We start from the raw sequence: 15352 nt of genomic DNA on the forward strand, positions 1-15352 counted from the left end.
ATAATATACACTATACCATTTTTGGCCAATTGAAACCCATTATAACCACCTTTTTTGATTCCTTGTTATTGACAGTACTATATCATGCAATTTAGGTAAAATTGCTTTCATTCTAAAGTCAACACATGAAAATTGTAGTTTTCAATGTTTTTTACCAAATTACATCATTTACCCATTTTTGGCCAAGCAAGCGATTTCATGTAATATTCTGAGTTTCTAGTAGCAGCCTTTGATGGCCTACCACACTCCAATGGACCAAAATAATGAAACAATTTTGACATAGGTTTGATCTTAAGGATCTAATAGTTTGTGTTTGTGCATGACATTGCAGCACAAACATGTATTTGCAAGATGGACTGGAATAAATAATGACGCATAAAATACTACATAGGCTGCAGTGAATTTCTGTGGATGCAGGCTATTGAGCTTTGAGGTTCCCAGTCAAACTTAGCTTTGAAGCACATGTTAAAAGCACTTTTACTCTTGTATTTTTCATAAAAAGAGACCATATCCAAAATGTTAACTCTAGAAACAAAAACAAAAACAAAAAATCCCCAATCACAGGACATTTTGCAGAGTTCAAACCTGCAGCTGCAGCGCAAACAACAACAAACACTGTTTGTAAACGTGTCCTGGAGTTTATGCAGGTGCAGACAGAGCTACTGCTGTAAGTAAGCCTAACAGCTTCCACATCATTTATTCTGGCTATTTGGCAAGAAGGTCATCACTGCTTCAAGCACTGTCTGTATGATCTAGTGAGAGAGCAAGGACAGCAAGCAGTCCTCTGCCCTTGAAGCAAAGACATGTAGATGAAGTGGAGATAAAGCCTACATCAGAATAAAGCAATACATAGCATGTTGGATGACAACACTGGAAGTTCTCAGGAAGTAAAAAAGGGAAAGGGGTTCAGATTCCAACTGACGGAGGAGCTCCGAGGACAGCGTCTTTCCTTTGGTCACCTTGGCAGAAGAACTCCTCAGATGAACTGGCACAGGGGAAACAAACCAGAGCTTCCTCCCCAGCTCCTCCAGATGCAACAGAGGAAGATTTTGTTGTCTGTCTTTGGCTTCACCAAAACTACCACGGCGATATCCCACATGCCAAAGCAACGGAGGAATGTGCTTCTTTTGACAGCAACACACAAGGAACCAGCAGTCAGTGATGGGGAATAAAGGATGCGTGAAAGCAAGAAGCAATCCTGGACTACAATAGGCACAAATATTGCTTGGATAATTTAGAGAGGATGTTGGCACCCCAGGTTGTTGAAGGAAAACTGATGGCTGCTGGCTCTTTTCTCCAATCTCCTGGATGTCTTGGGATACGATGCCTTTGTCCCGCCGGAAACAAGTTCACTGAAGTGGGGGAGTCCTCTACAACCTACAAATGAAGAGTGATCCTGGGAGAGCTGGGACACATGCTGGTGACCTCAACAACTGCAAGACACCCTTCTCCTTAATTCTCAGCCACTTCTGCCATTGATCTCAAGATACAGTAGTCTGAACCAGAGTGTGACCCACACCCCACCAATGAAATGAGAAGAAGGTGCAAACAGCGCACCTCCAGGACTGGAACAGCAGCCCCTTGCACCAGGTGTAGAAAGTGTGCCTACAAAAACCACTCTACTGTGGTTAGCACATCTTGCTGCTAATGAGGATGCACACAGAGGCACGTACTGGAGTATAAATTTTGATCATTTTACTGGTCATTTCAGGGGTTATTTGGTCATTAAACTGCCTTTCTGGCCACTAACACCATGTGTGATTTTCTTTTTGGCCATTCCTTCATTGGATGATCTGATATCGTCGTGTTGGTGTTGTTCCTGGAACAACATAGTAAATGTTGTTTCAGGATCAACATTGCAAGTGACCAATCACATTCTTGTGACGTTATTCTTTGGTGCGCCAAGCCATTCATGCATTTATGAAATTCCAATGTTGCAAGGACAATATCAATTCTGCTTAGCGTTTATTAAAGGGTTAGGTCAGGGTCCATTGATCGGCGGACAGAGGGGACAATGCAAAGCAAATGTAGCCTTTGTTTTACCTGATGGCGTACAATGTTGCTGTTGAGGGATTACTGCTGTTTCTGCTGCTGATAGTGCTGGAGGGCAGGGCTGTGTTGTTTTGAGACTGTAGACATTAAAAAGTCCATAGGTAGCTGATTAAACAAGTGCTTTGAAATAAAAAGCAAATGTCAGTCTGCCGCAGGGCAGCTGTGGCTACAACCGTAGCTTGCCTCCACCAGTGTGTGAATGTGAGAGTGAATGAATTGTGGCATTGTAAAGCGCTTTGGGTGCCTTGAAAAGCGCTATATAAATCCAATCCATTATTATTATTATTATTATTATTATTATTATTATTATTACCATTATTATTAAAAAATAAAATGTAAAAAGATTGGTGACAGCACTTGGAACCATAAGGCAACAGATTTTTAAAAAATGTGGTAAATAAACTGAAACCAGGATAGTACAAAAGACAGGGGTCATGGTAGGGTGAGAATATATTTAAAAAATCTACACTGAACAAAAATATAAACGCAACACTTTTGTTTTTGCTCCCATTCCCCATGGGATGGACGTAGAGACCTAGAATTCATTCCAGATACACAATATAACCATCCCTCCCAAACAGTGGTCACAAATCAGTCCAAATGTGTGGTAGTGGGCACATCTGCTATATTGAGATAATCCATCCCACCTCACAGGTGTGCCACATCAGGATGCTGATCTGACATCATGAGTAGTGCACAGGTGTACCTCAGACTGCCCACAACAAAAGGCCACCCTGGAATGTGCAGTTTTGTCTCACAGCAAAATGCCACAGATGCCACAAGCAATGAGGGAGCGTGCAATTGGCATGCTGACAGCAGGAATGTCAACCAGATCTGTCGCCCGTGCATTGAATGTTCATTTCTCAACCATAAGCCGTCTCCACAGGCGTTTCAGAGAATATGGCAGCACATCCAACCGGCCTCACAACCGCAGACCTCGTGTAACCACACCAGCCCAGGACCTCCACATCCAGCAGGTTCACCTCCAAGATCGTCTGAGACCAGCCACCCAGACAGCTGCTGGAACAATTGGTTTGCACAACCAAACAATTTCTGCACAAACTGTCAGAAACCGTCTCAGGGACGCTCAACTGCATGCCCGTCGTCCTCATCGGGGTCTTGACCTGACTCCAGCTCGTCGCCGTAACAGACTTGTGTGGGCAAATGCTCACATTCGATGGCGTCTGGCACGTTGGAGAGGTGTGCGCTTCACGGATGAATCATGGTTCACATTGTTCAGGGCAGATGGCAGCTGAGAATGTCCCAGTCCTTGCATGGCCAGCATACTCACCGGACATGTCACCCATTGAGCATGTTCGGGATGTGCTTGACCGGCGTATACGACAGCGTGTACCAGTTCCCACGAATATCCAACAACCTCGCACAGCCATTGAAGTGGAGTGGACCAACATTCCACAGGCCACAATTGACAATCTGATAGACTCCATGCGACGATGTGTTGCACTGCATGAGGCAAATGGTGGTCACACCAGATACTGACCGGTTCTGGGACCCCAGACCCCCAATAGCGCAAAAAACTGCACATTCCAGGGTGGCCTTTTGTTGTGGGCAGTCTGAGGTACACCTGTGCAGTACTCATGATGTCAGATCAGCATCCTGATGTGGCACACCTGTGAGGTGGGATGGATTATCTCAATATAGCAGATGTGCCCACTACCACACATTTGGACAGATTTGTGACCACTGTTTGGGAGGGATGGTTATATTGTGTATCTGGAATGAATTTTAGGTCTCTACGTCCATCCCATGGGGAATGGGAGCAGTAACAAAGGTGTTGCGTTTATATTTTTGTTCAGTGTATAAAGACAGTGTGTGTGTGTCCTGTTAGCGCCTTTAAAACATCACAGAGCACAGAACATCACAGCATCAACTTTACATGGGAGGGATTAGATTGTAGAACTGTAAAATCTTCTTTCTTTCTTTCAAATATTAAAATACAACAGTAAAAAAATAAACCAATAGGAGGATAAATCAAACACTTTATTAATCAGAAAACAAAAACAACACAGGGTTTTGGAAAGAGCAGGAAGGAATAAGATGCTCTTCATGTCCTGTCCCAAATTATAACAGTAACTTTCTGTTTGCCATGTCCCGAAAAATGTCAATGACATCACTGTGGTTGGCTGGTTTTTATTGGCTTCTCAACTGCCAATAATAGAAGGTCTGACAACCTGTCCTGTGAGCAAAGAGTGCGAAGTTTGTTTTTAACTAGTATAAGTTTTGAGAAAGAACGCTCCACAGTTGCTGTGCACACTGGGAGTGTTCCATATGTCTTCAGCAGCTCAGTCATGTTGGGGAAGATCAGATGTGCTTTGTTTTCTTTGACAACTGAAAGAATGGATGCCACACTGACTGGTGGGGGACATGAGTATGACGCATGAAAGACCTTAAGTTCTGTCTGTAATTTGTCTTCCTCCTCAATGTCATAGAACTGGCAGAGTTTCTTCACAGCTTGGTGTGCCTCTGTTGAGATGATTTTCCAGTTCTCTGGGACTGTCAGGGTATGTAAGGCATTCAAGATTTCCCATGTGGAATTATCTCCTCCTTTAAAGTGTCTCAGAAGCTCCTGTGTCATTGTGTCAACAAAAACACAGAACACTTTAACACGGTAGTATTCTTGGGGAGTTGTGAAAGCATGGTCATCAGCAGTTGCTGTTGTGGCAGCAAACTTAAACTTTGCTGGCACTTTCCTCCTCCGAGCTTATCCAGGGACCTCAGATGGGGGGTCCAGGCCCACTGATGCAGCCTTCTCTCTAGCCTGTTCATAAATTTTCTCAAACCCTTCCTCTGTTCTGCTGTGGTCCAGGCTCTGCAAAACACCATCAACAATCTTGTATGCTGCAGCCAGGTCAATGTCTTTCTTCTGCAATGCATCAGATGCAGTAGCAGTCACTTGGAAGATGGGACAGTTGATCTCCAGACACAGGATGAATTTAAAATTGATGCTTTTGAGAAGGATCATTGCATCACCTGCTGAAGAGTCTGGAGGATCTTGCTGTAGTATTTCCTCCAGAAACTGGATGACAGCTGGGAGGATCTTCCTCACTGTCTTGAGGGCAGCTTCTCTGCAGGCCCACCTAGTGTCTGACAGCTTCTGCAGCTCCAGTGGGCGCTGCTCAGGGTACAACTTCTCCTGCATTTTAATACATGCAGAGTATCGTTTAGATGAATTGGCCACAAAAGTGTAAAGCTTTTTGATTAGGTTGAAAAAGCTGACAAAACACATGTTTGACTTTGCGCTCTCTACTAAAACCAGATTAAGGCAATGTGCCTGACAGTGGACATATAAGGCCTTTGGATTTTATTTTATTTTTTTTTGTATTCTTGACTGAAGTCCCTTAAAGCGCCCACTCATGTTTGCAGCCCCATCATAACCTTGACCCCGGATGTTGTCAATCTTCAGATTATTTTCTTTCAGTAGAGCTATTACTAGCTTTTCAAGAGCATCTCCAGTTGTTGACTCCACATTACACACCTGAAGGAAGCGCTCCTTGATTTCCATGTTGTGCACATATCTGACAACAAAGGAAACCTGCTCTGTGTGCGACACATCTGTGGTTTCATCCATCATGATAGAAAAGGTTTCACATTCTTGAATTTCTGCTTGGATGACATGTCTTACTGATGTGGCCAAAGCTTTGATTATGTCGTTCTGATTTCTGTTTGAGAGGAGCGAGACGAGAGGTCTTTTTTTTTTTTTGAGGACTATAAATACCTTGGAGTACACACTGACAATAAACTGGACTGGGCTAAAAACACCACAGCACTTTACAGGAAGAACCAGAGTCGTCTCTATTTCTTGAGGCGACTGAGGTCCTTCAACATCTGCCAGAAAATTCTCAGGATTTTCTACGAGTCTGTTGTGGCCAGTGCGATCCTCTATGCTGTTGCATGCTGGGGGAGCAGGCTGAGGGTCGCAGATGCCAACAGACTTAATAAACTAATCCGTAAGGCCAGCAATGTTGTGGGGATGGAGCTGGACTCCCTCAAGGTGGTGTCGGAGAGGCGGATGCTGTCCAAGATAAAGACAATGTTGGATAACACCTCCCACCCACTCCATGACATGCTGGTCAGTCACAGGAGCTCGTTCATTGAGAGACTGAGATTACCGAAAAGCACCACTGAACGACACAGGAAATCATTCCTGCCTGTGGCCATCTCCCTGTACAACGCATCCACTTAACACACTGTTTGCTGCTACAACTACACATGTTTCTTTACCAGCTATTTATTTATGAGTGACTTATGTATGTATGTATGTATATATATGTATTTAATATTGTACTATTCTTAGTTAGCGTATTGTCTGTCTTGTCTTTATGTTGGTTTATAATGGAGCACTGTAACAAAAAATAATTTCCCCCAGGGATCAATAAAGTATTCTGATTCTGTCGCGCTTTTATTTCAAGGTGTAATTTAATTACACTGTCATACTTGCTGAACAACTCAACTAACTCTAAGAAATTTCCTCGATTTTGGCTTGACAAGGTCTCATCATCTCCCCTGAAAGGCAAACCCTGCCTTGCCAGGTAAAGAATGATATCTATCAAACGAGACAAAATTTCTCTGTTTCTCTCTCTTTCTTTGTCTTTTGCAGCTTGTGACACTTGGTCAGCTACTTCAAAAGCTGCCTCCAAGGTTGTTTTTTTTAAACGAGTTCCACCTCACCATACCACACATGTGAGACTCTGATGCACTGTGCTCTTTAATCCTTTCTAAATCCCTTCTCCACCGACTGAACCCTTCCGTTTTCCAGGTTTAGCGACTTGGCAGCTGAAACCAAACGTGGCATCAGATCTGGTTGGAGAATACTCTAGCCATGGATTTTTCTCATACCACTTCTTTTGAAACGATCTTCCCTCTTCATTCTTTGGATATGATGACAGTACTGGTTGGCAGGGTCCAATATTATCACACATTTGAATAAAGGCCTCATCATACTGTATGTGGAATTGCATGACATGGGCAGGATCAGTTGGGTGTGCAAGTCCAAGTAGGTTTGAGAATGTCCTCTCTATGGCTTCACTCTCCTCCTCTCTGGGCTCTTACTCACTCTAGTCTTTTTCTCCTGGCTTGTCTTTTCCTCTACATTCTCTCTAGGCTCTGCCTGTAACTCAGTTTTTGCCATCAGTACAGATGTAAGGTTCATAAGACATGTGGAAGTCTTTTAAAAGTAACCACAGAATAAGTATTAAGATTTGAAACTGTCAGTTGGAATGCTGTGTTTATTGAAGAAGAAGAAAAAATCCCCAACATTTTGAATGTCCTGAATGACTTCTAAACTTTCTGAGAGATTCAACTCTCTCTCAAACAGAGAGTTTTAGATTTGACCTTCAATTAATTAAAAAACTTAATACATGAATACATTTTTTAAAGGTGTTTTCTTTTTCAATTTTAAAGTTATTCCAGGCCCATTCTGACTGATTGGAACAGCCCTTTTAACACTGACCAAGATCATTTTAAATCTGCCATTCACAAGTTGCTGAGCGTAGGATGAAGAAACTTTCCCGAATTTCATTTTTTTAACATATTGTGTGTAAGGTGTGTTGTCTAAATCTATTGTCACGTGTTTCTGATGTTTGTTCTTTTAAGTAGGATTGCACTTAACCTGTGTGTATTTAAATGTGCTGCAACCTGGTGCAACCAGATTAAATTTACAACTTTTTGAGTCATTGTGAAAGTAAATTAAAGTAAAAATGATTTATATAGCACTTTTTGAGACACATCACAAAGTACTTTAAAACAAAAATCCTAAAACACGTTTTGAAAACCAAAGCTTCGAAGTTTAAAAAGCTGCTTTCTGAAAGAGTCCAGTAGCTCCAGAGTCTGAGGGCCACAGTTGCAAAACTTCTTCTGTGGCTGACATGATGCTTGCCTGATTCTGAGTCACTGGCTACAGTGAAGCTGCATACTTTTCTCCTCATGTTTACGAGTTATTTACACCAAATGTCAGTGGGAATTAAAAAATAGATACATGACACTTTGTTTTAACAAATAATGTAATTAATGATTTTTTTCTGCATTTTAATTTATGTTTTTACACTGGATCACCCCCACCTAAAAGTTCTTGGTGGTTAATGGGAGGGTATATTAGTCTTCATAATCACTAGCAAAAACAATGACGAATTACACATGCATGTGGGGGCCTGTATTGAACTAACCACTAACCTCCACCCCCACTCAAACTCCTTTTTCCTCAGTATCACAGCCACACCTCCACTATCACTTGACACTTTATGGGTTGTTTCTTTTTGCTCATATTTTAAAGTTCAGGGGAAGAACACAGAAATTCTAAGCGTTATTAAACTCATGCAACTGTTGCAATAAATGAAGCATGAAGCACATTAATGCTGGAAGATGTCTTGATTCTTAAAATGCATTGTTCTAATTAATGGTGATGAGAAAGGAGGCTCCAGGAGGAGCTGTAATGCTGCATCTTTCAACATCTGAAAGAGGCGTGGCCATAGCTAGAATATACGAAGCATGTAGGGAGGAGGACTCTTTGACCTTTTTTTTTTTTGCGTATTTTGTTCCTGTTCTTGGTGGGACACGTAAGCTTCTTCTAAGGATTTGATGGTTTGATTTTTTTTTTAATGCCTCAATATTTTTGTTTTCTTTTTTCTTTTTATGTGATGAGAAAGAAATTATTTTACTTCTCATCACAGCTTTTCCTGCTTCCCAGACTGTCACAGCGCAAACATACAGAGAAAAATAACCAGAAGTACCTGGAGAGAAGCCACACAGAAACGTGAACATGCAAACTCCACACAGAACGGTCCCAAACTGGATTCAGACTCTGGACCTTCTCCCTGTAGACTGTGGTGACGGTGGTAATCATAAACAGGAATTGTTTATTTGATACATGAATGATACATAAATGTGAAACAATTTGATGGGTTTTACTCAATTTTATGTTACATTTTAAATTACATGAAATTAAAAATTACAATTACATCTTAATAGAATAAATAAATCAAGGGTAAATTTTTACTTAACGTTTTTGCAACTGTAACAACCGTTCTGTGTCTGTAACAGGGAAAATAAATTCATTAAATTCAGTTGTGATTCTCTTCAAAGCTCTGCATCGTTTTGTTTTTTTTTATTTTTATTAATCACAAATACTTACACCAATTTAATCAAACCGCGGACTTCAGCTTCCGCCATTTAATTCTACTCTTTGCTTTTGCTCGCTCCATCCTGCTGTTGTCCAAAGTCATCACATACTCCACCATCTCATGTTGCCTAGCTACCTTCTCCCTGACACCACCTTGCAATCGCTTTCAGATTATACCCTCTGCATTAGATGTAGTCCACCTGTGTGCTGTTTTGCAGTAAGTGTGAAAAGGGAGCAGCTGTGCCTCTGTGTCTGCTGTTTGTCCTGATGAAGATCTGTGCAGTTATTAACTGTTCTGTGCACTGAAGAATAACCTGCAGCTGGATCTCAGTCCTAACACGTCATGTGACGGATACAAAACTTTTGTTTTAGAATGAAATGTTGGGCTTTATAGATCAGAACCTTGTGGCCACAACTCATCTTCTCTTTAACCTGAAGTGACTGTAACACCTCTGCATCACAGGTCTGATTAGCTGCTATAATATTAACTGGCAGGAGGGGTCAGTCTAAGAGAGACATGTGGCACTCAAAAACCCCTGAATTTAAATCTATGACAGACAGCAACAGTAAAGATGGTTGCAGAGGCTGAAATCCCATGTGTGAAAAAGGGTTTTTAAAACCTTATTTTGGGGCAAAGTCAGCAAACGTTAAAAAATGCTTGATGTCAAATTTGACTGCTGATCCTGTACATGCAGTGTTTATGTCCTGGTGACCATTCAAATAAAAGACATTGCAGATAATGCTTCATAAATATTTACCAATGCAGCATTTCATGATGGCTGCAGAGTGATCGGATCTGCTTCTAGAAGGAATTTCCTGTGTGACGCCAAACTGGATTAGCTTTAAAATGTTTTATTAAAGACAAACAAACTTTCCACTTCATCCTGAGCTCTACATTCAAACCGGTCCAGTGCAGCTGTACAACTGTAAACACACACAGAATATGATTGAATAAATAATATAGAGAGGAGTGCAGGGATGTGTTTGGCAGCCAGCTGGACGTCACTGGTTAGACTGGTTAAGCTGTGGTGAAGGTGTGTGGGTCTGCTTCAGTGAGGAGTAGATGACCGCTGGCTCTGGTGGAAGATCTGAACACAAACACACAGATTACAGAAAGTTTAGATAAACATGAAAAAGGCCTGCATCAGCTCTGTTTATGACAGCAGAGATATTCACTGACTGATGTGAGCAGGAGCAGGTTAACACTTCTCTTCCTTGGAGCTGATAACACCTTCATATGACCACATTAGTCTCTCTACACTGCACAAAGACCTAAGCGCTGTAATGTTTTCAATGTGGTTTTCCCAGTGTCTGCTGGTGCAGGCTGAGATTTAAACTTTTTAAAATTTGATTTAGGGTTGGACCTTTGAAGAGGAGCAGCTGTACCTTTGTGTCTGCTGTTTGTCCTGATGGTGATGTCTCCATAAGTGATGTCAGCTGTTCTCTGCACTGCAGCTGAATCACTCTCTGCAAAACAAGACAAAGTCATGTGAGAGATGCAGTACTTTGTGCTAGGGTGAGATAAAGATGGACTTTTCATGATTTAGAGCTGCAAACCTGAGGCACATTCTTCACAACGCATCCTCTGTTTAACCTGAAGCCACTTTAACACCTCTGCTCAGTTTAGCTCTCAAAACAGGAAACTTAATGACCGCAGAGCTGCTCATGTGTTAAAACGATGCAACTGTTTACACCTCTTGTAAAGGAAACCCTCTTATAAATGATTTAAAATAAATGTTTTTACCTGACTGGCACAGCATCACCATAGAGCTGCCCTGTGCTCATGTGGTACACAGAAAACATAAAAGCTTCTGTTCACTGTGACAGTCAAATGGACAAACTAAGTTTTTTTTTAACTTTTTAACCTTTTTTTTTTTAAAGATCTGCAGTTAAAGGGATTATATTGCTGTTAACATCATCAATTAACATCTTCAGTTCTGTCTCATGTCTTTTTGTTCATGCCACTGCCTCATTCATGCCTCCCTGTCATTCACACACATGTATTCTGTCTTGCTTCTGCTGACTTTCACTCGTGTTCTCTCCAGAGCACACCTCCACCTCTCCAGCCTGTCTTCTTCCTGCTCCGTGCTCTCACTATAAATCACAATCCCATCTGCAAACATCACATAGAGACTCCTGCCTGACCTCAGCCTGTCCGTGACATCACAAACAAGAAGGGGCTCAGAGCCGAGCTCATACATGTCCTGCTGCACCCTCACATACTTATCTGCCAATATTGACCTGCTCATGCAGTACCACAGTTCCTCTCTTGGCGCCCTATCACATGATTTCTCTAGAGCCACAACAACACAGCCCAGCTCCGTCTAACCTCCTCTGTCTTCTCTATCAACACTGTGTCAAGAAAGCATCTGTGGAGCTCTTTCTCAGCGTGAAGCCGAACGGCTGCTTGTTGATCAACACCTCTACTGATCTCTCTCCTACACATCTCCACATGTATGTCATCTGGACTAACAGCATTTCCACTCCTTCATTTCCTCTGCACCTCCTGATTCACTAACCATCCTCCATCCACCCTCTTCGGTCTGCAATGTTCTATAGTTCCTCTCCTCAAAGTGCTACTTCCAAATCAAGCATGCTGATCAAAAAGAATGGGAAAATGCCACTGCCAGTGTTACAACAAAATAAACTCAATTTTAAAGAAGACTGGGGTTCTGCATGACAGTTGAGAAGTCATCTCTAAATAGAAATAAGTTCAATTTTCCCTCTTATATCATTTGTTTTTTAGTTTTTGTGTTTGGACACCTGCCTGAGCACCAAGAAAGGTGAGCACAGAGGTTTTCTCAGTGTTCTAAGCATGTGCAGTGGACTTTGTGCAAGCAGCTTTGTAATCCAGTAGTATGATTGATTACTCACACAGTATGCTAACATATGATATTTAGTATTAAGCAAAAGTATAGAAAGTATTTAAAATGATAAATGTTGTCCTGATGAAAAATCAGCACATGTTTAAAAATCTCAGCCATCGACGTCATGGAGCCTCTTGTGGAAAGAGCAGAGGACTTTTAAAGCATTTCTAACAGGAAACTCGTCGTACCTCTTTTTCGGTTTGACTCGTCTCGACCATCTGCTGAAGTTCTTCTCACTGATGAGGAGGTAGCAGCTGCTGCAGGATCTCTGTCTGCAAATACCACAGATTTCCCTCTGATAACACAATAATTATTGTTGCTGCTGGTTTGACAGCTGGAATATGAATATTTATAAGAATAATGGAAAGTGAATGAAACATTTTAGTCAGTAAAGCTGGAATAAAAAAAACTAATTCTTTCTGAAAGCTGCGGTAAAAGGAAAAAAAAGCTTTTCCTTTTTTAGTCATAATACAGGAAACTGGACGCCAGCAGAGCAACTCACATCAAAACTTGTGACCACAAAGTCTCATCATTGAGTACATCAAAGTACATCATTGCAATCAACACAGGAAACATAAACTAACTAAACTAACTATCCAAATGTAAAAGTATATTTACAAAAATCACAAAATTATTATCTTATGCATGAGGAGAAAATGATGCACAAATACAGCCTGTAGTTTATCTTTAATTTAACCCTCAGGTAGTAATGTGAAGGTCTGTGGCTCAAATCGGTCCTCACAAAAATAGAAGTGCTACACTTCCGTTGAATCATGTGTTTTTGTATGTATCTAAAGAACAATTCACCCCATAATCACACCTACATACGTTTGGTTTGCAGTGCTGCTTCTGCTTAGATTAGTATGACTAACACATTGATCTAATTCAATAAAATGAAACTAACTTTCAGTCACCTTTCAAGCCTTAAGCAGAGAAAACCAAATATGATTTTGAGGTGAACTGTGCCTTTACATGTTAAGTGAGGGCAGAATGTGTCTCTCACCTTCAGGTTTCCTCTGGACACATCGTCTCACCTGTACAACCAGTACAACCAGCAGCAGCACTCCAATTATGGAGGGAACAAGGGCCAGCACAGCGAGAGGAACAGAGGAGTGCTGAGGAGTAGAGGAAAATGAGGAGGAGAGGGAGGCAGTGGAAGCTGATTCAGGAGGAGAGGTGGAAAAACCTGGAATTAAAGAGAAAAGGGGATCTTTGTGGTCAGTTTGAATTACTTTGGAACTAAACTATGAATAGAAACAGAAGCCTCACCTGTGACAGTGATCCAGCTGGATGGAGACTCTCCATGACCGCTGATGTCACACTTGTAGAGGCCTTCATCAGACCTGGAAACATGCTGGATGGTCATGTGACCTGTAGGCTGCTTCCTGATGAGGGAGCCATCTTTATAGAAAGCAGCTGGGAGGTTGGAGGGAGTGGTCTTTGTTTTACAGAGCAGAGTGACGTCATCTCCCTCCATCACAGGGAGGACAGGACTCTGCAGGATCACTGATCCACCTCAACACAGAGACAAACTACAGCATTTCATCCATTTACACACAGCTTCATCAACACTAACTCCACACACTCAGCTTACCAGTGACTGTCAGGTTAACCATGTTACTGATGGGACCCTCTCTGGACTCACACCAGTAAACTCCACTGTCGCATGGGAGGATGGCACTGATGTTACAAGAAGAACCAGCTGGTTTTCCCCACTCCTCACACTCAGCTCTGGCTTCTTTGCTTGTGTTTCTCCTCAGAGTCCATCCAGCAGAGCTGTCGTCCTCCTCACAGCTCAGAGACACAAAGTCTCCTTTGAGGAATTGAAAGGTGCTGGGACTCACAGTCAGATGAGCTGTGGGAGAATTTATTGTATCTTGAACAAAAACCTTTTTAAAAAATTGTGTATTTGAGGTGAACTGAAGCTTATTCAACAGATAATGCGCACTCTGTGCATGTCATAAACTAAAGCTGGTTGGTAGATGTTGCTGCCTTGATGTAGCTCCTAAGTTCATCATCTGTTTAAAATATCACAAATTATCTCCACAGTAGTCTTTTTTTCTGATTGGCTGCCCTTCTGAAACAGATAGACAGTATGAACAGCAGCATGGACCTTCCTTTGGCTTGAACCTTCTGGTGTTGGTTCTCTATACCACACACAAAATAAGGAACTGACTGTATTTTAGTGATGTTATCTTTAACTAGTCTAAACCACTGATTTTCACTCAAATATTAAACTGAACCACATTTTTTAAAGAATAATTGGAGTTTTACTGGATTTTTAATTTTTGTTGTTTTTAATTCTGAGCTTCCCCTAACACACACATCTGGGACTAATCTGTCTTTTATTGGTCAGAGAGGCTCTTTGGGTCTGCTTAATTGTTCTTTGTGTTATTCTGTCATAAACAGGTTCACTAACCTTGATTTGTTGTGTGGCAGAGCAATGACATTAGAACTGAAAAGAAAGCACAAGATCATGCAGTGTATTTTAGTGAGTTTTTGCTTACAGGAGCAGTGACCACAAACTGAGTCTCAGACTGATGAACTCAAAACAATTCCTTTGAACAGGATGTGATGATACAGTTTAACACCTCTGTCAGTGCGCCCCAGGGTGGCTGTGGCTACAATGTAGCTTGCCATCAGTGTGAATGTGTGTGTGAACGGGTGGATGACTGGATGTGCTTTGGGGTCCTTAGGGACTAGTAAAGCGCTATACAAATACAGGCCATTTACCATTTTACCATTTAACACCGTGGTGGTTTACTCAGAATTTCAATGAATTTAAGGAAAGAAACCTCTGAACCTGTTAAAACCTCCTGCTAATGACAGAACCAGCTGAATTGAAACACCTCAGTCACTAGTATTTCTTTTTTCATTGTACTTAAAGTTTCATTTTCTTTTTAAGAGTTTTGTCACTCTTTCCCTCATGGTCATTAACTTCTATACTTAAGTAAATGCAAATATATCTGCTTTATCTCACTGCTGTTCCCATCCAGAATCCCTTCAATGCACATATTAAGATTTTTTTTTTTTTTTAAAAAGCATGAGGTACTTACGGAGCAGCCACAGAAGAGGTACTTTTCCCATCGTACCACACAGAGGTGTGAGATCTTTCTGCTTCCCCCCAGGCAGTTAAACCCGCCTCCTTCCTCTTAGCAGCACAATTTAGAGTCTGTGGTTTATTTGTAGCAGGTCAGAAAAACAAGGGGTTATAATCTTTTAGGTTATAAATGAGACGTGAATTGTGAAATTTAATAAAGCTACGAACAAGAAACAATGAAAAATATAGTAGGGTTGG

At 41.5% G+C, this 15352-nt stretch overlaps 2 protein-coding genes and 1 pseudogene across 2 annotated transcripts in view; 1 reads left to right on the forward strand and 2 right to left on the reverse strand.

Annotated features, from left to right (window-relative positions):
* The window catches only part of LOC146635296 (butyrophilin-like protein 2), a 614223-nt gene that overhangs the window by 543692 nt on the left and 55179 nt on the right, over nt 1-15352 (forward strand). The gene's annotated exons all lie outside the window — the stretch shown is intronic.
* Nucleotides 4135-7997, reverse strand: LOC146635310 (uncharacterized; annotated as a pseudogene).
* On the reverse strand, nt 10190-15141 carry LOC146635311 (low affinity immunoglobulin gamma Fc region receptor III-A-like). Its single transcript, XM_085345636.1, has 8 exons — nt 15111-15141; nt 14474-14509; nt 13649-13909; nt 13324-13569; nt 13058-13240; nt 12243-12326; nt 10574-10654; nt 10190-10275 (listed from the first exon to the last, which is right to left on the reverse strand). The coding sequence occupies exons 1-8, from the start codon at nt 15139-15141 to the stop codon at nt 10190-10192; spliced, it is 1008 nt and encodes a 335-aa protein (XP_085201762.1).

The sequence above is a fragment of the Diplotaxodon limnothrissa genome, linkage group LG3, assembly GCF_057381915.1.
Source record: "Diplotaxodon limnothrissa isolate DT_005_m linkage group LG3, D_limnothrissa_male_GT1.1, whole genome shotgun sequence".
NCBI lineage: Eukaryota > Metazoa > Chordata > Actinopteri > Cichliformes > Cichlidae > Diplotaxodon > Diplotaxodon limnothrissa.

Bases quoted from the DNA above. Each gene is read 5' to 3' on its own strand.
- LOC146635311 (XM_085345636.1), bottom strand. From the start codon at position 15,141: ATGGGAAAAGTACCTCTTCTGTGGCTGCTCC. The intron at 14,510-15,110 runs GTAAGTACCTCA...CTTTCTTTTCAG, and splicing joins ACCTCTTCTGTGGCTGCTCC to TTCTAATGTCATTGCTCTGC. The intron at 13,241-13,323 runs GTGAGGCTTCTG...CTTTAATTCCAG, and splicing joins CAGCTGGATCACTGTCACAG to GTTTTTCCACCTCTCCTCCT.